This window comes from Poecilia formosa, unplaced genomic scaffold, assembly GCF_000485575.1.
Source record: "Poecilia formosa unplaced genomic scaffold, Poecilia_formosa-5.1.2 Scaffold331, whole genome shotgun sequence".
Lineage (NCBI taxonomy): Eukaryota > Metazoa > Chordata > Actinopteri > Cyprinodontiformes > Poeciliidae > Poecilia > Poecilia formosa.
In genome coordinates this window covers 651,041-678,485 of record NW_006800270.1, presented here as the reverse complement: position 1 = coordinate 678,485, position 27,445 = coordinate 651,041, and the positions used below count along the sequence as shown (strand labels likewise).

At 37.2% G+C, this 27,445-nt stretch overlaps 2 protein-coding genes across 2 annotated transcripts; one reads left to right on the top strand and one right to left on the bottom strand.

Annotated features, from left to right (window-relative positions):
- Positions 1 to 178: 178 nt before the first annotated feature.
- Positions 179 to 21,988, top strand: vwde (von Willebrand factor D and EGF domains; the record flags this gene model as incomplete). The annotated part of the gene is made up of 27 exons (XM_007573524.2): positions 179 to 433; positions 673 to 762; positions 1,038 to 1,185; positions 2,269 to 2,483; positions 2,899 to 2,972; positions 3,078 to 3,357; positions 4,168 to 4,364; positions 5,389 to 6,086; positions 7,156 to 7,292; positions 7,406 to 7,558; positions 7,776 to 7,880; positions 8,653 to 8,767; positions 10,459 to 10,715; positions 11,740 to 11,959; positions 12,979 to 13,116; positions 13,197 to 13,394; positions 14,187 to 14,600; positions 15,758 to 15,853; positions 15,980 to 16,075; positions 16,161 to 16,256; positions 17,098 to 17,193; positions 17,286 to 17,381; positions 18,312 to 18,407; positions 19,129 to 19,224; positions 19,905 to 20,000; positions 20,887 to 20,984; positions 21,136 to 21,988. Coding segments are annotated over 27 exons (4,575 nt in total), but the record flags the coding sequence as incomplete, so codon positions are not given.
- A 63-nt stretch (positions 21,989 to 22,051) lies between these two features.
- On the bottom strand, positions 22,052 to 24,620 carry seraf (Schwann cell-specific EGF-like repeat autocrine factor). Its single transcript, XM_007573516.2, has 5 exons — positions 24,192 to 24,620; positions 23,710 to 23,805; positions 23,535 to 23,639; positions 22,427 to 22,522; positions 22,052 to 22,265 (listed from the first exon to the last, which is right to left on the bottom strand). Exons 1-5 carry the CDS (start codon positions 24,412 to 24,414, stop codon positions 22,153 to 22,155), a joined length of 633 nt encoding a protein of 210 aa, XP_007573578.1. The 5' UTR covers positions 24,415 to 24,620; the 3' UTR covers positions 22,052 to 22,152.
- Between the last annotated feature and the right edge of the window lie 2,825 nt (positions 24,621 to 27,445).

Below are 27,445 nucleotides of genomic sequence, written 5' to 3'. Positions count from 1 at the left end.
CCATGTATTCATTAGTTGGATACCATGTATTCATTATTTGGATACCATGTATTCATTAGTTGGATACCATGAATACATGGTATCCAAATATTCAGATGGATACATAGTTGGATCCAACTGTACAGTTATTGATTACTGCACTCAGTAGCTGTACAGTTTGTACTGTCACTCCCAGTAATTTTCTTGTTTCTCTCTGTTCCCAGCTGAGCCACCTCCCGCTCCCTCTGTGCCTGTGATTGTCTCAGAGGTGAAAGGTCACACCGTATACCTGAGGTGCAGCTTTGACAGCAGCTCCAGCAGCTCTGTGGGCTTTGTGGTGGCCTGGTCACGCCTCTCACCTGAGGGCAGGAAGGAGGAGCTCAGACAGGAGGCCACCATCCACACATCCGCCCTCATTGAGCTGGATGGCTTCAACCTCCGACTGGGGGACAGGGTGAGACTCCGGGCTGCGTTTACTCCATCTTCATCACTTATGGCTGAAATTGCTCAAACACCAAATATTCCTTAATAAATGGAAACCATTTTGGCACTACTGCTGAATCCATCTTCCTTATCTTGTGTTGTTGGGTGTCCAGCCAATCAGCGCCAAAAAACACGAATGATGCTAATATGATTAAGATGCTTAACAAAATACATTTTACTGAAATGACTGTGTTTCTACCTGTTTGTTAGATTTACTGCTCCAGCTCCAGTTTCTTGTTGGAGTCACCAGATATTCGAGGCACTCCCGTGGAAAGTCAGGAGTTTTTCGCTGGAATAAAGGTATACGTCTCTTATTCCGTATGTTCATAGATAACATGATGAATCAGAATGCAAAGTATATTTTAACTACATAATCTATTAACTACATTTAGTCATCTTGCTAAAATAATGGCCCAAGTCAATTTTTGCTAAAATCACTTTTGGCAAAAAAAATGATTTAGGTAACGATAGGTAACATAATTTTAAAATTTCCTGTTGATATTTTTAATAAATCAAATATGTTGGTCCATCCTAAAAAGCTTGCTGTTTTCTCTTTTAAAAACTCCTTTGTACAGTTAAAACCAGAAGTTAGCCGAGTGTCTGAGAACGGGAGGCAGCATCGGCTTCTGGTTGAGAGCTCGGTTCCGGTTCCATGTCCGGACGGTTCCTTCTCTTCTGCAGAGAAGTGTGTTTTATCTCTGCAGCTCAGCACAAGCAGTGAAGGTAAGGACCAAAAAACTAACGGCTATAGGTCAGGGTTTAACTCATTTTCGATTTGGGCCAAGTCAAGATCATGAATGCTCTTAAAGGGCCGGTTGTGCCAGAATGTATTGATAAAACCTGATCACAAACTGTTAAAATGTAAATGAATCCTTAAAATTAAATATTCAGGGAATATTCAGTGCCTCCAGGATTTTGTGATTTTTTTGCAATAAAAATCAAAGTGTTTGTGGTACTAATCTGGAAATATTTGTGCTTATTTATGAAGGTAAATGTGACTCTTTTTATTACTCGCCGTATAGATCATGGACTTTAATCTGACATTAATTAAGGCTGAGGCAGCTGTTTAGTACAAGTAAGAAAGTTTTTTAAAAATTTGGGAAACATCTGCAACAAACTCCCAATTATTAGTGCAAAAAAGTGCAGGGTTGGTTGTATGAATTTATGAAGGCTCAGTGGATTTGTTTTATTTTTCAAAATCAATTTTGGGACATTTTATACCAATTCTGAATCGTAATAAATTAGAACAGCAAATTGTATGTGAATGGATTTATGTATTTTTGGCGCACGCCATTTCCTGACTTACAAAGACGAACCCTCATCTTGTATTTGATCAATATGTGCTCCTCTCTTTTCCATTTTGAAGAGTGGATAAGAGAAAATGAGCTCTGCTTCATGTTATGTTTAACATGAAGCAAGGAAATGTTTGTGGACAGTTTGATCAACTTAAATAAGTGAAATTAATTTGAAAAAGGCTTCATTTCTTAGCATGGGATTTTTTTAAACTCACTAAATAAATTAACTTAAATTAGCTGAAAGTTGCCATCACGCTACTGCAGAAAAAGAACCATTCACTGTATTTTAGAGCCTTTTGTGCCTCCATACCAGAGGTGCAAATGCATTTTAACTCTTTAACATTTTGTTAGTTGAAGAAATAAAACATTTTTGCACATTTTCAGTTTATAAAAATCTGATTTCTTCCCATGTTCGCCCTAACACAATTCCGGTTGCAGAATTAGCCTGTTTCTTAAACAGTTTTAAGCCTTTTAAATCTTTTCAAACCAACATTGCATCCTTTTTCCACAGATGAGGATTTGCTGGGTGCAGATTTGTCTCTGTCATCTTGTAAAGTGGATTTATCTCAGGGTCGCTGCAGTGGCCAGGTCTGTAGCCGGGTTCTGGTCCACTTCAGTCCCAACACGGACTTTATCAAAGACGGTGAACGGATCAGTCAGATCTCTGTGAAACCTGTCGTCACACAGAACTTTCTCTGGAACGGATACTCGCCAGAACCTGTTCAGGTGAACACATCGAGCTTTGAATCCATTTAGTTTGCATTTCTAATCTTAAATCCAGTTTATTATTACTTGTTTATTACTATCTTATTATCTTTTCTTAATTGCTATTCTTATGTGCTTATTTAATTGAGTCAAATTTCTGTTGCAGTGTTTATAAATTTACTTGCTTGTTTAACAAGTTTTATCAGACCTAATTTGAATTATATCTGAAATTCAAGAACTAGTTCAAATTAGAAGAGTGACTAAAAGAAAAACATCTAGCCATTTTCTTAAATATAAGTTATTGTTTTTTTTAGTATTTAGCCTGTTATCTAGCAACCCAATTCACGGTGCGATAAACCGTAAAAACAAAGGTTAAATTAAATAATTAAACAAATAACCTTTAAATGAAGGAATAAAAATGACTCTGTATTTCCAGATAACCATTACTGATGTTCCCCCAGCTTATTGCTACTCCTTCACAGATCCCCACATGATCACTTTTGATGGCAGGTACTTAATTTTAACCATCTATTGTAATAATTAGAATGATTTCATAGTATTGTTGTTTGCATTGTTAGTACAGTTTGCTGAAAACAAATCTTGTTGTTTTCCCAGATACTATGAGAATTATCAAATAGGCACCTTTGTTCTTTACAAGAGTGACGATCGGCCCTTTGAGGTCCATGTCCGCCAGTGGGAATGTGGCAGCCTGGTGCACGCCGCCTCCTGCGTGTGTGGATTTGTGGCGTGGGACGGCGGCGACGTTGTCGCCTTCGACATGTGTGAGGGCGAGATGGGCGACACGAAGCCCCGTCTATCTGTGAAGAGCAGAAACGCTAAACGAGTAAAGAGCGGCTTTCGGATCAGTGAGTCCTACCAAGGACGCAAAGTCACTGTGAGTCAACAGCAGCCGCATTTCATCATGAATAATACTGGAAATCTACTTTTGTATAATTTCTAACATGTTTTAAAGGGGCTCTATTGTGCAATATTCACATTTTGCAAGTTTTTGTACTTTCATCTGGGTTTCTACAGCTTCGAAAAACAACACAAAAAAACATCTAGCCATTTTCTAAAAAACAAGTTCATGCTTTTTATTGTCTGGAAAATGAGTCATTTCAAAACCTTCCAAATGTAACATCACAGATCAGCAGGCACTGCCCGTTACCTAGCAACCCCATGGAAGCCCCGTCTGTTACCTAGCAACCCAACCTGAGTTTGATTGCTAAGTTATATTCAACAGGGACTGGGCTGTTGCCTAGCAAACCCAGCCAAGTCGCACCCCGTTACCTAGCAACCCAAACGGAGCTCCAGTACATTTGGCTAGCTCGTTTTACCGCTGCGTGCGCTGTACGAAGGCAAGTGTTTTGTTGTTGACTTATCAACCAGAAACCACTTGCTGCATTATTTTTGGTAGCCTCTACTTCTGGTTTTCAAAGATGTACAGTTGTGTAATTGCACATATGAGTGTAAACATTTGAGTTGGGGGTGTGGCCAGCAGCAGCTTATTTGGATTTAAAGTGACAAGTCGCCCTAAAACAGATCATTTTGAAAGGAGCTCAATTGAGCAGAATAAAATATAATTATCTAAGAATGACTTTGTCCAAAAAATGTAATGAAAATGTTTTTAACCTGTCCAAGATAATAGGTCACCTTTTATATCTGCAGATTTTGAATAAAACTCATCTTCTGAAACTCTTTGCAGATCACGTTTTCCTCTGGAGCATTTGTTCGTGCAGATGTCTCAGACTGGGGAATGAGTCTGACTCTGAGGGCTCCCAGTTCAGACCAGAATCACACATTGGGTCTGTGTGGGACGTATGATGGATGGCCGGACAATGACTTCCACTCAGCAGGGGGCGCTGTGCTGGAGCAGCTGCAGGATTTCATATCTGAGTGGAGGTCGGTGGGTTTCAGCTGTGTTTTAAGAATCATAATTTCTGTTAACTGATCCACAGGTTAAGCTAAATACGCTCAGGAGCTCATTAGTTTTCATTAGGTGAGGAAGTTCTCCTTTGTTCTGTATGTGTGAGATTTTAAATGGATATTTCAGCTTTTCTGAAGGTAAATATCACTGAAGAACCATCCACCACCCTGCGCCACCTTTAAATCACTAATAGTCATCTAAGCACTTTGGATATCTGGTAAAAACCAGAAGAAGAAGAAGCACTAGAATCAAATATGGCCGCCTGCTGCAGCTAGCCAATGAAATGATGCTGACATTTGCGACAGATTCTGTTTCCATAACATAGAGGACTATTTTAAAATTATTTTAAAGATTTTGGACTGAAAATGTTCCAAAATTCAGCTTGGAAATATTAAAAAGTGCATATTTGGTGCAGTATGTTCTACTTTCCTGTTATACATGACAAGCAACAAAAATCAAGCAATTTAAATTCTTCAAATAATTAAAATGTTAATTAATGTCCAATCTGTCTGCTTGTTTTTTTCTCATCTTTTTTTTCTATGTGCAAATTCTGGAAAGGTTTTAGTTAAGGGAAAATAATCTAAAAAATTCTGGAGGGACTGGTTGTAAGTCTGCTGATGAAACATGTTTTGTTTTACAATTTAATTCAATTTGATTCAGTTCAAATGTATTTAATCAGGGGCAGCACATTAATGTTATATTTGAAAATCATAGATGTAAAAGTAGGTTTTGTGGTCAAACACTGATTTGCAAACTCAATTCTTGCAAAACTAAAATTAGTTGCTGAATTTCTGCAACTATAAACAAGAAAAACATAAAAATGCATATTAGAGAAAGCTAATTCTCCACAATAAAGTAGGTTAGAGTACATCTTCTGTTTTTTCTATAGCTTGAGATGTGAAGCTTCTTGTCTTGAAGGTGGAATATTTTCCTGAAAAATCCTTTCTGTCCCCGTAGTTTCTGGATTAAACTCTTTGACTTCTTCTGTGTTTCTTTCAGACTCCCTGCAGGCAGCAGCTTGTTTGACTCCATGCCAGCTGTTGTGAACACACCAAACATCCACACGTACTGCAACTGCCAAGCAGATCACCTGAAACCATCTCTCAGATCTGGATCCAGCTGCTCCAATCACAGACTTGTCAATTTTCTGACTTTTATCCCCGCTCTGGATGTCACAGCTAAATACATCAGTTCAGTGGAGCTACAGAAAGAAAATAAAAAACCACAGCTCACTTCTGGTCGCAGTGAAAGTTCCCCACATCCGGAGAGCTTTTCATACTTTTTCCCAGAGGATCATGAGTTCTCGGTTCAGCCAGACGGACTCCCAAGATGGCCGACTCCTGCTGGTCTAACTCAGCAGCAGGCTCAGGCTCAGTGTGAGCGTGCAGTGGGAAACTCGAGTGTCGCCGTCGGCTGCCGGCTCCTGTTAGCGGGTTCAACAGTCAGCCGAGCGGTGGCCATGTGTGTCGCCGACCTGCAGCTGAAAGACGAGCCGTCGTGGCTGAACGCCACCTTGCCGCTGCTGGAGAACGAGTGCGAGCGAAAGCTGGTGGAGGAGTGGAGGAGGTGGGAGGAGCACCGGGATGCGGCGTCCACCCTGAGGTGTCCGGACCTGTGCAACGGGAACGGCCAATGCTCCGAGTTGGGCTGCGTCTGCTTCCCTGGGTTCGGTTCACATGACTGCAGCGAGCTGACGGGTAAAACACACAACAGACACAAAACCCGAGAGATTATGCCAAAAAACACAGATTTTAAAGGTGAACTATTAGGCTTCGTTGAACCCCTTAGGAGAGGTCTATGATTTTTGCACAAAATCATTCCTGGATAATGAGATTTTAGCCTGGGATCCTTTCAGAATGAGCTGTTTTAGCGCCTCTGAGGCTTACTTGAAAAGGGCTGCAAACAGATGCACAATTATACAACCGTACATCTTTGCAATTTGCAACAAAACACTTGTATTTTCTGGCAGTCATTGTACTAGCGGTAAAACCAGCTGACCAAACTTGCTGGATCTCCGGTTGGGTCACTAGGTGGCAGACTGCACTGAAAAACACAAAATCTTACCGGCTAATTTTCCAGTATGGCTCTGGCAATTAATCAGTAAAAACCTATATGGCGATTGACACATTATCAATATTAATTAGTTAGAAATATTCAGTAATTTTAGTGAACTTCTATCCAGAACCGCACAGCATTCTGGGAAATGTAGGCAGAGGAAAGACTCACGACCAGCTAGGCAAGGTTGGTGGAAGCAACTCACTCACTCTTTGGTTACCTAGCAACTCACTCACTCTTTGGTTACCTAGCAACAATCTACTGAGTAACAGTAGCAGAATGTTTCGCCATAGCACCTCAGCTGCTTAAAAAGAAAATGACCTTGAGAGAAAATTGATAAAACAGGAAAGGTCACACCACCAGCTTGGCAGTATTTTCAGATATTTTAAACAAAAGATTTATCAATAATTATTGATATCATGATACATTTTTCTGCCCAATCGTCCAGCCCTATTTTAACTTGTTGCCAATAAATAGCTGGGTAGCTTTTTTTAAATATTGGACTTTTTTTAGAAGCAGTTCAGATCCAAATGGAAGGACAAGAACATGAATGGTGTCAATTTTGAATAATAGATCCCCCTTAACATCTATGAAACCAAAAATGCTTTTATGAATGTAAATAGCTGAGGATGCAGTAACAGTTAAAGCAGTGGCTACTCTGCTCTTAGCCAGTTTTCAGGCCTTATCTGACCTTATGCTAATTTTGTAAAGACCAGATTCCAGAGATCAACAAGTTGAGGAAGGAAGGTCTGTGCAACATCCGTCAGGAAGACTGCTCCACCATCCAGGTCTCTGGTCATGGTTTCAAGGACTCCAGCCAGCTCAAGTGTGAGTTTGTTAAAGAAAAGGTACTTCATCTTGTCTGTCCTCATTTTGCATTTAATACATTAAACTATTAAACTCTGGCTTTTATTGTCCTTTTTTCTGTCCCTTATTTTCCTGTTTCTCTGTTTTAATCAAGATTGAAGACGGGGAGTCGGTCACGGTTTCTCCTTGGTTTGTTCAGGCCACTTTTCTGAATGAAACAGGTCTTGAGTGCCGGCTCCCCCTGGAGGACAACCAGGGTCCTGCAGACACGGTGACAAACCGAGCCGTTACGCACTGGCAGATCAAAGTTAGTCACAACTGAAGCACTGTTCAAAAATAAATTGGTAACTCTTCAGTAAAATCACCTGTTTATGTGTTTTACCATTAAGAAATCAATACCCGCCCTGTTACTGCAGCTGGGTGTCGTAAATACAGCTCTGACATGGACACTACAACTTTTCCATGACTCTGTTTGTGTTTGGGGTTTTGATGCGCCGCAGTAATCAAACTTCTGCTGATGGCAGGTTTCAAACGACGGCTACAGCTACAGCAACGCCAAGATCCTGACTCTGTATGACGGAGGCTGTCAGATCTGCAGCCTCGACACAGAAATCATGTGCACCCTCAGGGTGAGACATCTCTCTTCCTAATCCTTTAACCGTGACGCAGCTGCAGCTTTAATCTCCTCGGGTCTGTTTCGGTCGGTGATGGAGGGTTTTTAAGGATGTAGCATAACGGAGCTGGAGCAGAAAGTTGGAGACAATCAAATATTATTTTCGCTGAGTTTGTTTTGTGCTTAAGATTAAACAGAGAAATTAAACTTTAGGGTGCATTAACACCAGTATGGTCCAGTTTAATCAAACTTTAGTTAATTTGCCAGGAAAGTCAGGATTTTAATGGACGATAAATTGACCCAGAAGTTATCACAATAAATGATATTGTTGTTTTGATACCATTTTCAAGGAATATAATGGTATTGTCATAACAATGCAAATACCAATAAACATTAAATTCTAATTAATATTTGACACTGGAACTGGAAGACATTTTAAATATATTAAAAAAAATAAAGAAAACAACAGAAACAACAAATAAAATTAATCATTAAGTCTCTCTTAACAAAACTGTCCTTCAAAGAACAGCTAATTGAGACCAGACTTTTGTAATCCAAGTTTTGGTAGAAAAAGAAAAGAGATCATGCAAATAATTGGGGCAATTTTAGTTTACAATGCGATTAATTGGGTTATTGCGACAAGCCTACTGATCCATTACTCAGTGTAAATGAGGCATGTTGTCCTGGCACCAACCAGACATACTAAAAATGCGATACACTTAAATGTTTCTGTGGTATCCTCAACAGATTATGTATTCATAATGATAATTTAAATGATTTTTCACCAGGAGAAGACCTGCATCATTGGGGATTTGTGCTACAATGAAGGAGAGTCCAATCCCAGCAATCCTTGCTTCACTTGCCGTCCGGACCTTTCCAAACACACATGGTCCAAAGTTGAGAGTATGTGCAAGAAATGACTTACACCTGTTTGAATCGGTGTAATTAGACTCTAAGAGCGGAGAATAGTTGCATAACAATGCATGAAAGCAGAGGAAGTTCCTAGAAAGACGAGGCCTTCAATAATGTTTATAAGATTTTGTATCTTGTAAATTTGCAGATGGTTTTACAATTTGAGTGTTTTTGTTTTAGGTTAAATATGCTTGGGAGATTAAAGATTAATCATGTACAAAAAAATGTGCAAAGATAATATTCTACCTGTGTTTCAAAGAATATAAGTTATTTCTTGTTCTTTTTGTCATTCTTTATCCTGGTGCAAACTGTAAGCAAAGTAAAAACAAAATTACAATGATTAGTTTGTATAATATTCAAATAAACACAAACTTAAAACACAGGTTTAGACATTTAATGTAAACTGCATATTATCACAAATTACGCTTGATTTAACTAATAAGGCATGTAGTTTACTGCATGAACACTTTGTAGAATAATAAAACATTAGCATTAAACCCCACTGTCCAATAAAAAATAGCGAACATTGAACTAATTAGCTGCCAATGTACAAATTAACCCACGGAACCGCTAACATTTCCATTAGCTTAAAGCTAATTTTCCAAAACCGATATTTAGAACAAAACAGACATATTTCCCTGAAGCTTACAACATTCAACATCAACTCACCACGTTGAGCAATACTCAAAAACGCAAATAAGAAGCTCACTAATTGCATCTAAACGCGATTTAAAACGCTTCCGGTTCGCCGTCAAGTAACTTCCGGTTTTACTTCAAGTCATTTGAACTAATATAAACACACTGCAGAGCCCCCTAGTGGAATGGGAGGGGTGAACCCAACAAAAACGGAAAAAAAGCAGAGGAACTTTTTTAAAAAGCTGGATTTTGACAAAGCAGAAAACCACATGTAAAACACAGTGTGTATGAAAACCCAAAGTGCTACCTTATTTTCCTCTCAGAGCAATTGGACCGTGTCTCTAATCGCACCTGAGCACCTCCCAGCTCAGCCATGTCCTCCACCAGACGGCTGATGCTCACCGGAGGCAGTTTGGATGATTTGTCAGCAGCTCAGAGCTGATTGAAGTCACATCTGTCCTTCGGCGCTGATGTTAAGGCTGCGGATCTCATTGTTACACTTTTTGGCTAACTTTTACCTCTGAAGCTCAAACTAGGTCAACCAGGGCTTAGAAACATGACAAAATCTCACAGAAGTTACTGAATAATCTGCTGATGGCAGAGTTTATGGAAGACATTTCCACCACTCTGATGAAAAAAATGTATCTCACTCTTAGGACTTAGATCTCATATATGAGATATCATCTCATACTTTTAACTTAACTGCCTCATAATTATGACTTGGCTATCAGAAGTATAAGATAGCTAAGTCATAATTACGATATCAAATTTTTTAGCTATCATAAATTTAACTAAATCATTAGCTGAATTGATCTAGCTAATTATGGTTATGACAGCTAAATCATAATCATAGCTATGATTTAGCTATCTCATAAATATAATTATGACATACAAGTTTTTTTTTTCCATCAAAGTAGTGGAAATACGCTTCCTTACACCGAGTTCTGTATGAATAAACATATTTTCAAAACATGCCGAAAATTTCTAAACCAAATTCCTTTAAAATTCACCTTCCATATTTGAGTTGTTTCTTGTTTTTCATCCAGAAAATGAGCCTCCGTTGTTCCAGCCACCACAGATGCCTCTCCGCTCCTTCCAGGAGGAAAGTTTCATCTACCAGCTACAGGCTCAGGATCTTGAAGGCTCCGTGGTTCTTTTCAGCCTGGTGTCGGGTCCAAAAGGGGCTTCGCTCTCTTCAGCTGGACTCCTGGTGTGGAAGGCGACCTCTAAACCCACAGACACCCACACGTTCCAGTTTACTGTCACTGATGCCTGCAGCGCGGAGATGCACGCCTCGGTCCAGGTGAGATTGTCCTGCAGGCAAATCGACAAACTATTTTATTATTTACCCAGTTGTAAATAATAAATAAATAAATAAATAAATAAATAAATAAAAATAAAAAATATGTTTCAGCTCATGAAGAAAATCTGGAACATAATAAATAATAATCCAGTATTAATAAATTAGTCCTAAATTAAACAAATATTTCCTAAGAATTGTTTCAACTTCCTACCACTAGAGGGTGTTAACTGTACATAATTTAATTGTATATATTTAAAGGAGATGCAGAAAGACCGCCCCCCTCCCCCCCCAAAAAAAACATCAAAACCAGAGAAAATAAGGATTTGCAAATATATATTTTTTTCAACTGCACATAAAAATAAAAATAATATTTTTTGGCAGAGCCTACATATCTCAGACTCTTAATAGTGATAATTACTTATGAAAAGTTGTGACAAAAATAGGAAAAAAAAGTTAATAAATGTTAAAATTTAGATACAGAAATGTTAAAATTTACAAAATTTCAAAGTTAAATGAGAAAATCTGTATTATTTAAAATAAATTTACAACTAATTTTAGCTTTTTAAATTCTACGGTTTGTAGTCTTATTTAATAATTTATATGATCTTTATAAAACTGTATTAAAATAAAGATGTAGCACATTTATATACTTTTAATTTATGTCCGTTATGTTTCTGTATCTATATTCCTTGCCAACTATTAATAAAAAAAAGTATAATTGAACACTACACTGGTTTTCACAGTAAAATAAATATGGTTATCTGAACATAAGTGGTGAAAAAAATGTTTATTTATTGTTAAATAAATAACATAAATGCATGATTTTGTCATGCATTTATTATTAGTTATGTTATACATAACTAATCTTTCTCTGTATTAATTGAAACGGATGGGTAAAATTATTCTTTTTAAAATACTTTTTCTTCTCTTCTTGCATTTGTGGGACCAAGTTTGTCACAGATGGATCTAAATATCTAATCCAGCAGCAGAAAGACAAAGAAAACAGATTTAATTTTGCCCTCAGGTTTCTGTGCAGTCCTGCGATTGTCTCAATGCGGCGTCCTGCATCACCAATGTGAACTCCCCGGTCGGAAGCGCCGAGTACATCTGCGTCTGTCCTGATGGGTTCACGGGTTGGCGGTGTGAGGTGGACGTAGACGACTGCAAGCCGAACCCCTGCAGGCTGGGCCGCTGCGTGGACCAACCCAACTCCTTTTCCTGCATCTGCCCTCCTGGAATGACGGGTAGGAGGAGCTGGGCCCATTTGGTCCAACTAACATAGATTATTCAATCAATTATTCATTTAAGCGGATAAAAATAATGGTCAGATGCTGCAGATTTTGAATTTAAGCCTTTTATGCAAAATTGGAAATACATGAAATTTATGCAAATAAACAATTCATTTTATCAAGAGGAAATGTAACATTTTATTGCCTAAAATGCAATAATATAGCGTTCCTTTAGTGAACGCTTCATCATTTGTAGAAAACAGAGTCGGCCCAAAGCATGTGCGAGTTAAGCTGTTGGTTAGGGTCTCCACGCCACCAGGGGGCCCCCAAGAGCAACAAGCTAAAATGTTTTGTTCTTCTTTGTCTTGTATGCAAAATGTAAATTTTTTTACCACTCTGAGTATTTTGCTCTTTAAGCTAATGGCCATTTTTTGAGTCAGTGAATACTCAGTTACTAAATTAGTTGACGATTATTTCAATAGTTGATTCCTCATGATTAATCGTTTCATCCCTAGCTCAAATTAAGAAGTGATAAAAGGAAGAACTGCTCTCTTTATTCATACTTCTTTGTTTGTATAGTATTAGAAAATATTAAAACAAAATTAAATACATCTAAAATGGTTGAAATCGTTAAAAAAATCAAACATTTGCATTTCTCACAGTAAACCTGTTAATTTTTTAATAATAAAAACATTAAAAACATGAAAACAACACACTTAGAAAAAACAAACATCTCTATCTGGTAGGTCAGTTTACTGTCCAGGTTTCATACAAAACTTTAGCATTAGACACAAGTAACTCATTGACTTTTATTTTAATTTACAGTAAAACATATTTTTATCTTACATCAGCTAGAAACTTATTAAAACAAATGTGAAACACATTGAGCTACTTGAAATAAAAATAATTTAAAGAAAGTGTTTACTACTAGTGAAAGAGGTCTTGGTTTTAGGATATTGATAAGTGAATAGCATGAATGTATGGTTGGTGGTTTTGAACGTTATGAGTTTCTGTAACGTTTCATTCATTGTCAGGACGAACATGCAGGGAAGATGTAGACGAGTGTCTGTCCCAGCCGTGCTTCGCTGCAGTGAGCTGCAGCAACACTCTGGGCTCCTTCGTCTGTGGATCCTGTCCACCAGGATTCACAGGTGATGGAAAAACCTGCCAAGGTACGCACAATGTTAAGGTTTCCCTAGCTGAACGTGACCCATTTTTAGCTTATTGTTCTGAACTTTGTGCCCTTAAGCAGAGGAAAGCATTGCAGGTTCTCCAGTGAGAGCGCCGCAGGTTTCTCAGAGACCCAAACCGTCGGGTCCTTCGCCGTGCAGCAGGACGCCGTGTTACCCGGGAGTTCTGTGCTTCGAGAGCGTCCATGTTTCAGCCGGGTTCGCCTGTGGACCCTGTCCTCCTGGTCTCCAAGGAAACGGACAAATGTGCACAGAAACAGGTGAGATTTTAAGCAGTTTGATCCAATATGGTGAAATAAACTTTGATAAAAAAGGAGCTGGACTTTTCTCTGAATGTTTTAACATGCTTTGGATCAAATGTTCTGCCTTCTGATGACCTTTGAACGCATTGCTTATTGTTTTATCTTCTCCCTTTCCACTGACTAAAAAGAGGGTACAAAAAATGTAAAAAAGAAAAGATGGGATTTTGGACCAGGGAGGTCCATGATCCTTCAGCAAATGAATCGTTAGCATTATCTGTTTGGTGGCTATCTGGTTTTAAAGAATGAAAGTTATTTCAAATCCATGTCAAACGGTGAAAAAGACAAGTATAGAAAAAGATAAACAATATTTAAATTCTTGTCAAAGGCAAGAACACAAAGTGTAAAGAGAAGCTTATTGTACTTTCACTTTGTTATACATAAATCATCATCAGAATAAAAGCAGCAAAATATTTCCTCTATATTTTCTAAAACATATGAAATTCCAGCTAAATCTCTAAAGAAACTAAAAAAAAAATCATAAAAAAGATTGTTGTATTTGTTCAGTTAATCATTTTTATACTTTTAAAGACTGAAAAACATAGCTTTATCTCCTCACAATTATTCCACAAATATTTTTAATATTCATCCTGATCTTTGTTTCTTTAAACAAACCCTTCTCTCTTAATTCTAAAGAAGAAATAACACAAAGTAAATAAAACATCTGAGTTTTACTTCAGAGTAATGTATGAAATCAAGGCTATGTTCCTGTCGACTATAAAGTCACTTTCTCTAACTTTAAGCGTCTTGCAGGTCAGGAAACACTCACCAGCAGAGCATACGTTGGGACTTCTGTGTCTAATTCCACCTATGAAAGGACCCACTCCACCTCCTCCTCTTCCTCAGCTTCCTCCTCGTCATCTTCTTCTTCTCCTGCCTCAAACAACCAACCACCGGACAGGAAGTGGAGACCAGACACTAGAAGAGCTTCTTTCAATAACAAACAGCCCACTGGTTCTCCTCAGAACAAAACAGCAGTTCGAATATTTTCTCCCTCCGTCCACAGGGGGCAGCATAGCACAGTGGCGCTGTCCTCGGATACTGGTCATGTGACCTGCTCCGATTCTCCCTGCTTTCCCGGTGTTATCTGTGAACCGACGCGCTCAGGATCCCTCAAGTGTGGACGCTGCCCGAACGGTTACACCGGGGATGGACTCGTATGTAAAGGTGATGATGAGTATTTTAATCCTTCAGTATGACGCTGAGTAATGAAGTCAAACTACTACATTTAGAACATTTAGAAAATGGCCGCACCGCGGCGGCCATTTTAGTTTCGGACAAACAACAGTTGTAAGCGGTGATCGGCTGATGTAGTACAATTTAATTCCCATCAAAAATTGTCTGCCAAATGAAATAAAAATGAGGAACAGTTTTATATTTAAATATTATTTATGATGCAAAATTCACATTTTACACATTTTTGTTCTTCCAACTGATTCTAAAAATAAGAAAGAAAAACAAGAGCTTAAAAAAGCATCTGGATGTTTTCTGGCCATAAGTTAATGTTTTGGGTGTCTGGAAAATGAGCCGTTTCACAAAGTCAAATTTTACAACACTATGGTTACCTAGCAACCCCGGCCAAGCCCTGCCCCGACACCTAGCAACCAAGTTGGACGTCAGGTTGTTTGGTTTTACCGTTGTGTGCCCTGCTGGTTAAAAAAAATAAATGTGTTTTGTTGTTGACTTACCGTTCAGAAACCACTTAATAATAATCTTTATTTAGACAGGGACAATGTACAGCTCAAACATAAATGTCACCATTTAATGTGCTGCACCAGATTATAGCATAAGCTAACTCGCTTCTGCAGTCCCTTGGCAAGATATACAATACAATAATAAAATAAAACTTAAACTATAACAGTATAAGTTTCTTTCTAATCACAGTACACAGATAAAAGCACACACACACACAGTTGCTGCATTCTTGGTGGTGCAGGAGACTCCACTTCTGCTTTTCAAAGATGTACGGTTGTGTAATTTCGCATCTGTGTGTAAACATTTTGATGTGCGAGTGTAAACATTGAATTGGGTGGCGTGGTGTTTTGATTTTCCTCTGTTTTTGAACACTATTTTGTTTACAGATACTTCATAATAAATGTTATTTGTTGTTTCTGTTGTTTATTGCTTTGTTGATTCTAAATAATGTGTTCTTGCATTATTATGTCATTATCAACATATTACTTGAAAACAACAACATTATTGTTTACCATGATAACTCCTGGGACAATTTATTGTCCAGGAAAATTTGTTACAGCGACAGACCTGAGCCTGAATTTTTCTCCCTCATCTTACTGTCTTTGTTTAAAATGTATTTTCTGTTTCAGCTGTTTGCAGATATCCCTGTGGGCAGAACATGGAGTGCTCTCTGCCCAACACCTGCACCTGCAGAGAAGGTTACACCGGATACAACTGTCACACAGGTGAGAGTGACGGAGCTCACTTTGTTTATTTGCGCAGGAAAACAATCTCATTAACACATCAGCACCTCTCCAGATTCGTCCCATTTATCTCAGCGTCTGATTGTGTGTGTTCACCCCGCCTCTCAGCCGTGTGTCGGCCTGACTGCCAGAACCAGGGCAGGTGTGTGAAACCTGACATGTGTGAATGTCCTGTGGGCTACAGTGGGCCATCCTGTGAGGAAGGTAATCTGAGCAGATCCTAAGATGAATCAAACCTGCTGAGAGACATGGCTCACTAATTACTGCTGGGTGTTTTTGTGTTGTGCAGCGAGCTGCGAGCCGCCATGTCAACACGGAGGCACTTGTCTGGCCAGAAACCTTTGTACCTGCGCCTACGGCTACGTGGGGCCCAGATGCGAAATCAGTGAGATGCACCTTAACTTTTCAAACAGTTTTTCCAGCCGGTCTGCTGACTTTAAATCTTTTTTGTGTTCATTTTGTTATTGCAACTCCATTGTTACAGATGTGTCAAAAGTACTCACATTCTCTAATTATACAGAAGTACATATACTAATATAAAAAATATTCTAGTAAAAGTAAAAGTACAGGTTGGGCTGTTTTACTCTAGTAACAGTAAAAAAGTACAAAAAGTAAAAAGTAATTTTCACCTTCAAGAATACAAAATGACTTTCGATAAGTCTAAAATACTTAAAAAGTTCTAGTCATACATCCTTTTACTGACAACATGCTATGTGTTGGTATAGTTTTGAAAAATACCAAATAGTTACAACTTTTCAGGAAATTATAACATGGGGAGAGTGTCTTTGCCGTTACCTAGCAACCCCAGCCAAGCCAAACCCGTTACCTAGCAACCCAGTTCTAGTTCCGCTGGCAGATTATTTCACAATAAGATAGGGAAATGTTTTGTGTAAGTGAAATAATCTCAGTGGAACTAGTACTTCTTCATCTATATTAAGGAATTATTGACTGAAAACAAGCTCCTATATTTTGCTGAAAAGTTACTTTTAAGTTAGTTTTGTCTTATTTCGGGTGAACTAAGATCTGTGCCAAACTGCATTAGAAATCAGAGCAAAAATACTTGGTAAGATTTTGTGTTTTTGCAGTGAAGTTCTTGCACATCTCCAGATTGTCCTCCAGTCAGCAACACGTCTGCAGTTCATCCTGACAGAACATGATCCAGTTCATTAGCTCTGTGCTAATATTTCCATTCATCAGGGCTAACTGGGCTGATTTGTTTCTCCCAGTGGTGTGTAGCAGGCACTGTGAAAACGGAGGCGAGTGTGTTTCTCCAGACGTCTGCAGATGTAAACACGGCTGGTACGGACCAACATGCAGCTCAGGTAGGGAAGGAAACACACAGTCAGGCTTCACCTCAGAGACGCAGCATAAGCTAGGCCAGCGTGAGCTAAGCTAACAGCTGTTTCTACTGCAGCTCAGTGTAACCCCGTCTGCCTGAACGGAGGATTGTGTGTGAGGCCAAATGTCTGCGCCTGTCCCACTGGCTTCTTTGGCTTTCAGTGCCAAATTGGTAATCTTTATTTAAAGCATTTGGAATACACATCTCTCCTTGCACTGCAAAAACTCAATAATTCCTTAATATACATGAAAAAGTACTAGTTCCACTGGCAGATTATTTCACTTAGAACTAGAACTTTTTCATCAATATTATGGAATCACTGACTTAAAACAAGCTCCTAAACCTTGCTGAAAAGTTACTTGTAAGTTAGTTTTGTCTTATTTCAAGGGTACCAAGATATTTGCACTAAAAACTAGATAAAAATACTTAAGAGTTTGTGTTTTTGCAGTGTTTCTTATTTGCAGAGGTTGTAAGGTACCCAAAAATTGTACTGAAGTAAGAGTAGCACTACTTCTACATATTTTTACTCAAGTCAAAGTAAAACGTAGACTTCGAAGAAATTATCCAAGTAACAGTATAAAGGTATTTGGTTAATAATCTGATCAAATTATCAATCATTTAATATTTAAATATTACATAATAAGACTGACCAGTATGTAAAGTTAAGTGGAGTTTTTTTTATTTACAAAAATTTAAATAATTCATATAAGTAACGACCAAAATAAAATATTTCCAAATCAGTTTCATTCAATAAAAAATTTATGAAACTTTCATAAACAAAAACTGCAGTTGTGGGAATTTTTGGTTGAAACATGTTTTTTTTCCATTCAGTGTGTAGAAAATCCACTGAAATTTTATTCAAGAGTAGAAATACTTCATAATAAAATTACTCAAATAAAAATAAAAAGTACAGAGTACTAAACATACTCCTGAAAGTACATTTTTCAAAAAGGTTACTCAAGTAAATGTAATTGAGTAAATGTAACTTGTTTACTACCAAATTCTGCATATTTGTTACTTCTAACATGGTTGTTGGATTAAAAAATAAATTTATTGTGGAAGAAGTTAGTTTTTTTTTTGTTTTGTTTTGTTTTGTTTTAGCTGTTTGCAGCCCGCCCTGTAAAAACGGGGGTCAGTGTATCAGAAACAACGTCTGCTCCTGCCCAGAGGGCTACACAGGAAAAAGATGCCAAAAAAGTAAGTAATCAGTGTCTTTTTATTGAGTATGTATTACAACTTCAGGTTAGTGCAAAGGTCATCAAACTTTCTGCAATCTTTTGAAGACAGACGGTTGACCTACATGTACAGGTTTAGCATCAGGGAAAGAGCAGCTAGCTTCTCTGCAGATCCCACACATCCTGGACACAGTTTTACCTTCATGTTGGCACAACGCAGCAGTGTTTACAAAAACGAGCCGCCACAAAGGCTGTCTCTGATGGACAATCAGTTTTTCACTATTTGAACATTTTCTCCCTATTTTTTAAAACAAAATTTTAAAAAAAAAAAACACAACTTATTTTTATTTCCTTTCTTGTATATTTATTTTTAAGTCAAATTCCTTATTTTTGTGCACAAACTTTGCAAATAAAACTGATTCTGATACGATTTTTCTTTGGATTTCTGCTGCTTTTCCACATACAGCTGCTGAACTAAGGAAACTTTAATAACACAACATTTTAAGACAATTTGATAATATTTTACTTCTTTTGTCCTTCTGCACAATATGATGTTAAACTCAGGTTCAAATATTGGACAAAAAATTGGTTTAAAACGCAGATAAAGTTCCAAGAAAAGACTTTCTGAGCGACTGAACGATTATCAGTCAACGACATTTTAAATAACTGTTTCATGTGTCTTCTTGGCAGTAATGTAAAAAAATTAAAGGTTTTTGAAGAATTAAAAATGTTTTTTGTTCCAGGTGTCTGTGAGCTGACGTGCATGAACGGAGGGAAGTGTGTCGGACCGAACACATGCTCTTGTTCTTCAGGCTGGAGCGGGAAAAGATGCAACATGCGTGAGTTTATTTGATTTTTTATTTCTAATCACAGATTATACAGCAGGAATAAAAAATAATTGAGATATATTTGAGTTTAATCTTCAATAATTTATGAAAACAATTTAGATTCCTTTAAAAAGTCTAAATCTTCTGTTAAATTTATTTTACTTCTGCCCTGCAGAGAAGGCAGAAAACATGAGTTTATATCTCCAAACATTTTGATGTATAATTTAAGAATATAATCAAATGCTGGTTACAATAATTACACAACTAATTAATCAAAGTATCAGTTCAATATTATTTTGAGACTTGAACAGCAAAAGTAACAATCATATTGTCAGGATTTGAAGATGTAATCAGTTGTTTAACACGATAACTACTCATTAGTACACAACAAAACTTTAAAATAAATGTAAGAAAGCTCTGTGAAGGTACAGTTTCAGGCATAAATGCATCTATTTTCTGATCACGTATGACATAATAACATAAGATTTTAAATCTGTGTGATGTGGAGATTCACCTCATGAGGATTTACTTTTCATTAAATCGTTTGTTTAACTAATCTGTTATCACACTTTGATGCACATCGTTGCGTAAATTTCTGCTCCTACAATCTGTGCGTCCCTCATATCAAGCATTGTGTTTGTAATGTGTAAGTAAGTCCTGAGAGACTTTGACTCTGTCTGTTTCCGTTGCAGCCGTTTGTTTACAGAAGTGTAAAAATGGCGGCGAGTGCGTAGGAGCGAACACGTGTCACTGTCCTGCCGGCTGGGAAGGGCTGCACTGTCAAACGCGTGAGTCGATAAATCACACCGGCCCACCCAGACGAAACTGTAAGAACATTTTACTTACTGCAAATGGAATAAATTCATGTTTTCATCAACATTTTACACACAACAGATGACTCTGGCATGTCACATCTCCATCGAGAAATAAAAGCACATTTTAAGTCAATAAACTCTTTATTTTTACTATTTACTCTTTACTATTTATGAAAGATTGCTAGTTCCACTGGCAGTTTGTTTCACTAATAATATAATAATATACTTTAATAACACATCAGGCACCTTTCTACCCAGGTCTTATGTTTGCTTTTTATTCTTTAAACGTTCCTTTTCTTCTAGTTTTTAATGCAAATATTGCAAAACACTTAAAACAAGGTTTTATTTCTTGCTGAAAAGTTACTTGTAAGTTACTTTGGTCTTATTTTAAATCAATAATTGCTTCATTAATGAAAAAGAAGAACTGGGAAGAGGACTGTAAAAGATTATAGCACTCTTTGTGAACAGACGAAACATGTTTTCTTCATGTTTGCAAATAAAAAAAATTGATCAAAAAACATTATGAGAAAGTGCTGGTTCCACCTGTAGATTGTTTCACTAATGTAATCTAATAAAAATCAGGCACCTTTCTGCCCCTGTTTATTCTCTAGGTTTTTAAATGAAATATTCAGGATAAGCTGTGAATACTTGTGCACACGCTTTTGTTTGTTTTTAAAAATTTCCAAACATTTTTTTATGATTTTGAGAATATAAATAAATCAAATTAATGTTAACTGGAACTTGGAACATTTTCTCAGTAGTTAACCGTCAGTTTGACTTTTTCTATGTGAACTTGAATAAATGTCATCAGAGCCTCAGCTCTGCAGGAATATTTTTTATTGACGCTGTTTCTGCTCAGCCTCCTGCAGGCGGCCGTGCCTCAACGGCGGGCGGTGCGTGCTGCCCGACTACTGCCACTGCCGCAGAGGCTTCAAGGGCCTCACCTGCGCCATAAAGGTGAGACATGAGGTCACGATTCTTAAAAACTGAGCTACTTTGTGGCTTAAGAAGAGTTTACAGAAACAAAGGAGATGATTTTGCATCATTTATATGTAATATATGTTCTGTCTAAACCTGGTTTTCTTAAAATCTTTTGTCTTCTTCACAGGCTTCACAAGCATGAGAAGATGAAGAGAATTACTGCAAAAAGCATAAAACAACCGGATGCATGTTTGAATGTATGATGGAGAACAAAATGTGCTCATTTGTGCACATTTCAGCTGACGGAGATGATTTATTGCACTTGTGTTTTTGTCCCTGCATTTCACTACCTCAAGGCTAAAAGTAAAATCTGTTGAATTCATTTAAATACTTTAAATATAGACGACTCTATAGCAGTGGATGAACATGTCAGTCAACTTTTTATATTTTAAAAACAAAACCATGATAGGAAATATACTTTTGCATTATTTTCTTTTATGTTATAGTTGGTATAACTTGTATAATCCAACAGAAAAACTAAACCTCATTTCAGTTTCTGCAAATGATTAATTTTTAATGGAAATGCATCACTCAGTTTTGTCGAACATCTTGATTTGAGAACATTTGTTCTTGCAAAGATTCTCCGGATCTATCAGATTGTAACAAAATCTCTTAAAACGCCTTCACCGCAAAAACAGATTTTCTTGTTTTCCAGTTGAATTATAAAAAATACATGTAACATTAAAGATTTATGAAGGTTTCATTTTATAAAATCACAACAGGAGTGTGTTATTGTTTAACCGTTCACAATTATATTTTTACTCATTTATTTTACAAACAGCTTCCAGCAAATATTTGATGGCAAAAATTAGTTTCAGTTTTATGATTCTGCCATAAACAAATTATAGTCTGTTTTATCAAAACGCTTACATAAGTGTGTTGTATTTATTTACATCTAACTCTGATATTGTTGAAAGCCTAATTATAAACATTGTTTTGCAATTATGATGCAAATAAATTTACTTCTTATGTCTGTTCTGTAAATAAATGTTTGACATCGTTTATCATTTATTGACAAATTACAGTATTTAAAAAACAAGCATAGTACAAATGTTTCATTTATTTTTTAAAAAGGTGATACATGTTATGCAGAACAATGTTTGAGCTACAAGAGAATAATCCTCATTTTGGAGTCTGGAAATGATTAGTGGGTTTTTTTCCTCTCCTCGCAGCGAGGACCGGAGAAAGGCGGCCGACAGCGGCATTTGTTTGGAGAAATGCACTTCCCTCCGTTCAGGCAGGGCTGATCGCAGACGGCTGAACCCGACACAAAGGACACAAAACCAAAAGCTGTTAGCTTTTTCTGTGAAATCCCAACAGGCTGACTTCATAAACTCTGCAGCTGATTTCACAAAAAGGCAGAAAAAAGTAAAATCTGAGCAGCAAAGATGATAAAAAGGTAGAAGTGTTGATCTCACCATTGTGGCACGCTCCACCCAGCCATCCCTCTGGACAGCTGCAGATTCCTGGAGCCACACAGATCCCACCGTTCCTGCAGCCCTGGGGACAGATCGCTGTTTGGAGGACAAACCAAACAAATGCTCAAGGCTCAAGAAGGAGACCAGGAAACAAACCGAATACTTAGTCAATACATCCAAAGAGAACAAAATCCCACATCCACATCGGTTCGTCCAGGATGTTGAGATATTTTCATGTGATTGTTGTGTCCTAAAGTTAATTACTTTTTTCAAACTTTTCAAAAATGTACGATCAAAGTTGCAAATCTTTCTAAAGTTTGCAGCATTATGTATTTTCCAGGCACATAGCAACATGTTACACCACAATCAAGTAACTATGTCAGTTTCAGTTGTTATAAAAATGCTACTTGTATCATTTTTACTTAAATGTAACTTTGTAACTTAATGCCTTTAAATTGGGCCTCTGTCTCTTTAAGAAACTCCTGCTCTTTCTGAAACTGCCTTCAGGAAGTCATCACAACATGGCTCCTCTATTAAACACTTTTTACCAGCGTTGTTGTAAAAAGATCAACAGATGCGTAATTTCTCCAGGTGTTTGCTAATTGCTGCTTGCTTGTCTGAGGATTTGAGTGGGACAGTTAGAAAACTGGAATGTTTGGAAACTGCAGCTCAGAGGAGGAGCTGCATCGTTGAAGGCGTAGCTACGTCCACGCAGGCGTTTAGCACAGCCGAATGGTTGCCATGGTGACTAAATGATTTCTCAAACATTCATGAAAAAGGATCAAAGCAGTAAAGTATTCTCTAATATTAGTGAAAATTACTAGTTTAACTGGCAGATTATTTCACAATAACATTTTCTTATGCCATCAGTAAAATAACCTGCCAATAGATCTAGAAGTTTTTCATCAGTATTAAGTAATTATTGATTTAAAACAAGCTCCTATATCTCGCTGAAACATTATTTATAAGTCAGTTTTGTCTTATTTCAAGTTTACTAAGCCTTAGAAACTAGACCAAAATTAGTTGGTGGTATTTTGTGTTTTTGCAGTGTATGTGGCACCTTTGACCTTTGTGTGATCACATGACCAGACGCAGCCATTAAACTCACCATCCTGGCATTTTGATCCACTCCAGCTGGACGGACAGATGCATTTGGCCTCTCCGTTGACGGCGTTGCATTCCCCTCCGTTCCAGCATCCGCCCGCACACGACACTGTGGAACGCCACATTTATTGATTAATATAACAAACTGATGGATCTATTGATTGATTTGTCAACCTGACCTGTGTGGCAGTATCTTCCTCCATATCCAGGCTGGCATCTGCATTTCCCTGGACGGAGACAAGCTCCGCCATTTTTACATTTGGGGAAACAGTTGGCTGCAACAGAACCAATAATGTCTTTTTAATCATTTTAGGCAAATTCATTTTTCTCCAAATCAGTTTCTTTCAATAAAAAAACTGATGAATCTTTAACAGAAACAAAAAAAGTTACTCAAGTAAATTTAACTGAGTAAATGTAACTAATTACTACCCAACTCTGCAATTATGTGAAGTTACCAAATTAGAGTCAACAGTTCAATTTTAAACAAACCATTAATGGCGGAAATGCAAACTATTAATTGACTCTAATCTTAAATAAAGTATTAAAACACAATTAAAATACCTGGATGAATTAAAGTGTCGTGTTTTCCTAGATACTCGAACTTTACCAACAGCCGAACTGTTCTTCCAACATGCCAAAGTTAGCATCGTTAGCTCCTCACCGTACTGGCACGTCTCTCCTTCGTAGCCCTTGGAGCAGTGGCAGGTGTTGTTTCGGATGCAGACTCCTCCGTGTTTGCACGGCGGGTCGCACTTCGCCTGGAGGTCGAAGACGAACCCGACCGCGACCCCGCGCGGCGCGTCCGAACCTCCGGCGCAAACACCGACAGCAGCGAGCAGGAAGATAACGAGAGGAAAGGCTGGTTTGTGGACAAAACGGCTCATGGTTGGTGTTTATTCCGTTTTGTTTGGCGGCTGGAAAGGAAGAAACGGAGCGGTTTTGCTCCGGTTTCCACACAGAGCGTGGCCGAAGGAGGATGCGCCCTGGGCGGGGAGAGCGCCGCCTCCCGGGGGGCTGGCTGACCGCAGCTGGAGGTAAGATTAGAGGAAACTTTACATGGGTACAATAGCGTGTTAGGCCATTGAAGATAGGGGAAAAAACTCACATTTTTCTTGAAAATACAATATCTGACTTTGAAAACTCAAACATTTGTAGGAGTAAAATTCTGAAAGCAAAAAAAAGTCAGAATTTTCTGGAAAAAAGTTAAAAAATTTCTGAGCTCCAAAAGTTCAAAATTTGCAAGAAAAAAAATCAGAAAGTTTGAGATTCAGCTCATAGATTTTATAAACTTTCCTAGAAAACACTCACAAATGTTGAGATTATCATTTTTTTAAAATTATATGAAGAAATGTGGACATTTCTGAGCTCCAAAAGTTGAAAATTTGCAGAAAAAAAATCTAAAATGTTGAGATTAAGCAGACATTATTTTGAGGGATGGTAAGGAGAAGGATATTTCTGAGTTTCAATAGTGGAAAATTTGAAAAAGTAGGAAATTTTTTCCTAATTTTCTTTCTAGAAATATTTTTTTTTCTATAAATTTTTTCAAGATTAATCTACATTTTTTTGTATTTTTTTCTCAAATGTTCAACTTAAAGAAAATTTAGGAATTGGGATATTTCTGTTAAATCACACACTGTTAAGTTCAAACAATAAGCATCATTCTCCAACCACTTCCTGTTGTCTTCTTCATCATTTCCACCAGTAGTAACATCCGGTTGTTGATCACAACTCGTGCAATGCAAAAAAGCGAATTTGCAGTTTTGCAAAGTATACTAACTTCCGTACGACTGAAAAAACACCTCATTGTAGCACAAAAACTTTGTCCAAAAATATAATTTTTCAAAATTGACATGTTTCCATAAAGCAAATTTATTTTTGTAATTCCACTTTGCCTAATCATATAGTCAATGGAAATGCAGGTACTGTAGCCAGAAATTAAATTTTAACTCAGAGTTACATTTAACTTGATAGAATAATTACATTTATTCTTGTTGGAAAGTTTGAAAGTATCTCACCAGTAACGTCAGCATAGAAACCCAATATGGCTGCCACATATACAGAACTGTAATAACTACAGAAACAGTATTTGCACTTCTGATAATTAAGACAGAAACACAAATACTTGCATAACCTGTTTCTATAATGTTTGAATGCTCAAAAATATATTGTTGATGGTTTTTATAGGATATTAATGGGAAGGAGTAGGAGGCAAGTTTTAATGCTGCTGCAGTAAATCTTCATTATGGGAACAGAAAAAAAAACATATTTTATGTTTAAAAACCTGCCAGTAGATTGATAAAATATGAAATTTTATCACTTTGTTGGATTAACCCTCAAATAAATCTGAACTTCAAATTCAGAGTTGCTAGTTTCAAACAAAAGGAACCTGTGTGGATTTCCAAAAAAAACATTACTGAGGGAGCACATGTGGAAAAGCCATTTCCTTTCAGCTTGTTAAAGAAAAATGCTGGACATATATATGAAGTATGGAGGAAGGTTTGCTCTAATGACAATAACAGACGTGAGAGAGGATGTAGCTGTCTGCTCCGGAAGCCACTTTGGCTCGTTAGGTACAAACTCTCTGGAAAGTTGTAACACGTTTAAATGGATCCTAAAGGAAGAAATTTTTCACTTATTATAGTTTTTGTGTTGCTGAGGAATAAGCTTTATTGAGAAAATAATTTATATAAACAATGTATCTTTAAAACTTCACCACATGGAGGAAACAAGTAGAGCACAATCAAAATGCAACATAATGCAGAATAAAAGACTAATTTCACCCTAAAAGTGTATCATTTCTCTCTGTATATTTAGTTTGACACATTTACTCTGGTGTTGCTTTGGGTCTGACCACTGACAGGCAAAGACAGCAAGCAAACTGGTGTTTGATGCTTTCAGCAGATGTGAGCATACCAAGACCCTCTGGAGGATTTGTTTCTAGAAAGCTAAAGAAGCCTGAGTGTATTTAATACACTGGCAGAACATAAACAGTAGGCTGAAAACATTAAAATAGCGTTCAGACATGCACTTTATGCATCTAACATTAAATACAAAACCCTCCCACAATGTAACCGACCTGGACGATATGACGGTATATTAGTGCCACTGAAGATAAAAAAATTCTGCCAAAAAAAAAAAAAAACTCAAAAGTTTTAGATTCATCCCAGAAATTTTCTATAAAAAACAAGAAAAATTTGCTGAAAGAAAACCAATTTAAATTCCAGATTTTTTTCTAGAAAAATCAAGGAAGTCTGAAAAGTAAAAAAATGTTAAAATTTGTGATTAATCTCAGAAATTGTATACAGAAAAGAACATTTCTCAAAGAGTTTAAAATTTGTGAAAAAAAAAGCTTGATTCGAAAATTTGTTAGTTGAAAATTTTATATTTTTGAAACTGAATTTGTAACTTTTCAAGCTCAGACATGTCCATATTTGACATATTTTGGCAGAATGTTTTTAATCTACAGTGACTCCAATACGGCGTCATGGTACATCTACCGGTCCAGACATTTTTCTGTAAGAATATTTTGATGCACCATTGGTCGTTTAGACTAGAAAAGAATTTCACTTCACTACTTTATCTCCATACTGAACCATTTGTCTGCTCCGATTATCCAGGATAAAATCATTTTTGTAAGTCTAGTCATGCATATATACATGAGTTTTAAAATGCAAGGACTTTTGGTAATCTGTACAGTATTGATGCAAATGTCAATAGTTTTGAATGTACTGTGTCAAATTCACCTGTTATATGAACATTTATCAAGACGTGTAAACATTTCATTTTACTCTAGAAGCAGAAACCCATAGTTTAAATAAATGGCTAAATCTGGCACTTTTACAGGATTCAATGTTCACTAATGTGAAACAAACATGGATTTGGCGCCACCCAGTGGCAACAAGGAAAACTAACAGT

Coding starts and splice junctions, on each gene's coding strand:
- seraf (XM_007573516.2), bottom strand. CDS start 24,414: ATGAGCCGTTTTGTCCACAAACCAGCCTTTCCTCTCGTTATCTTCCTG. Junction 23,640..23,709: donor AGGAAGATACTGCCACACAG/GTCAGGTTGACA, acceptor GGCGTTCCACAG/TGTCGTGTGCGGGCGGATGC. Junction 22,523..23,534: donor TGGATCAAAATGCCAGGATG/GTGAGTTTAATG, acceptor TCCTCCAAACAG/CGATCTGTCCCCAGGGCTGC.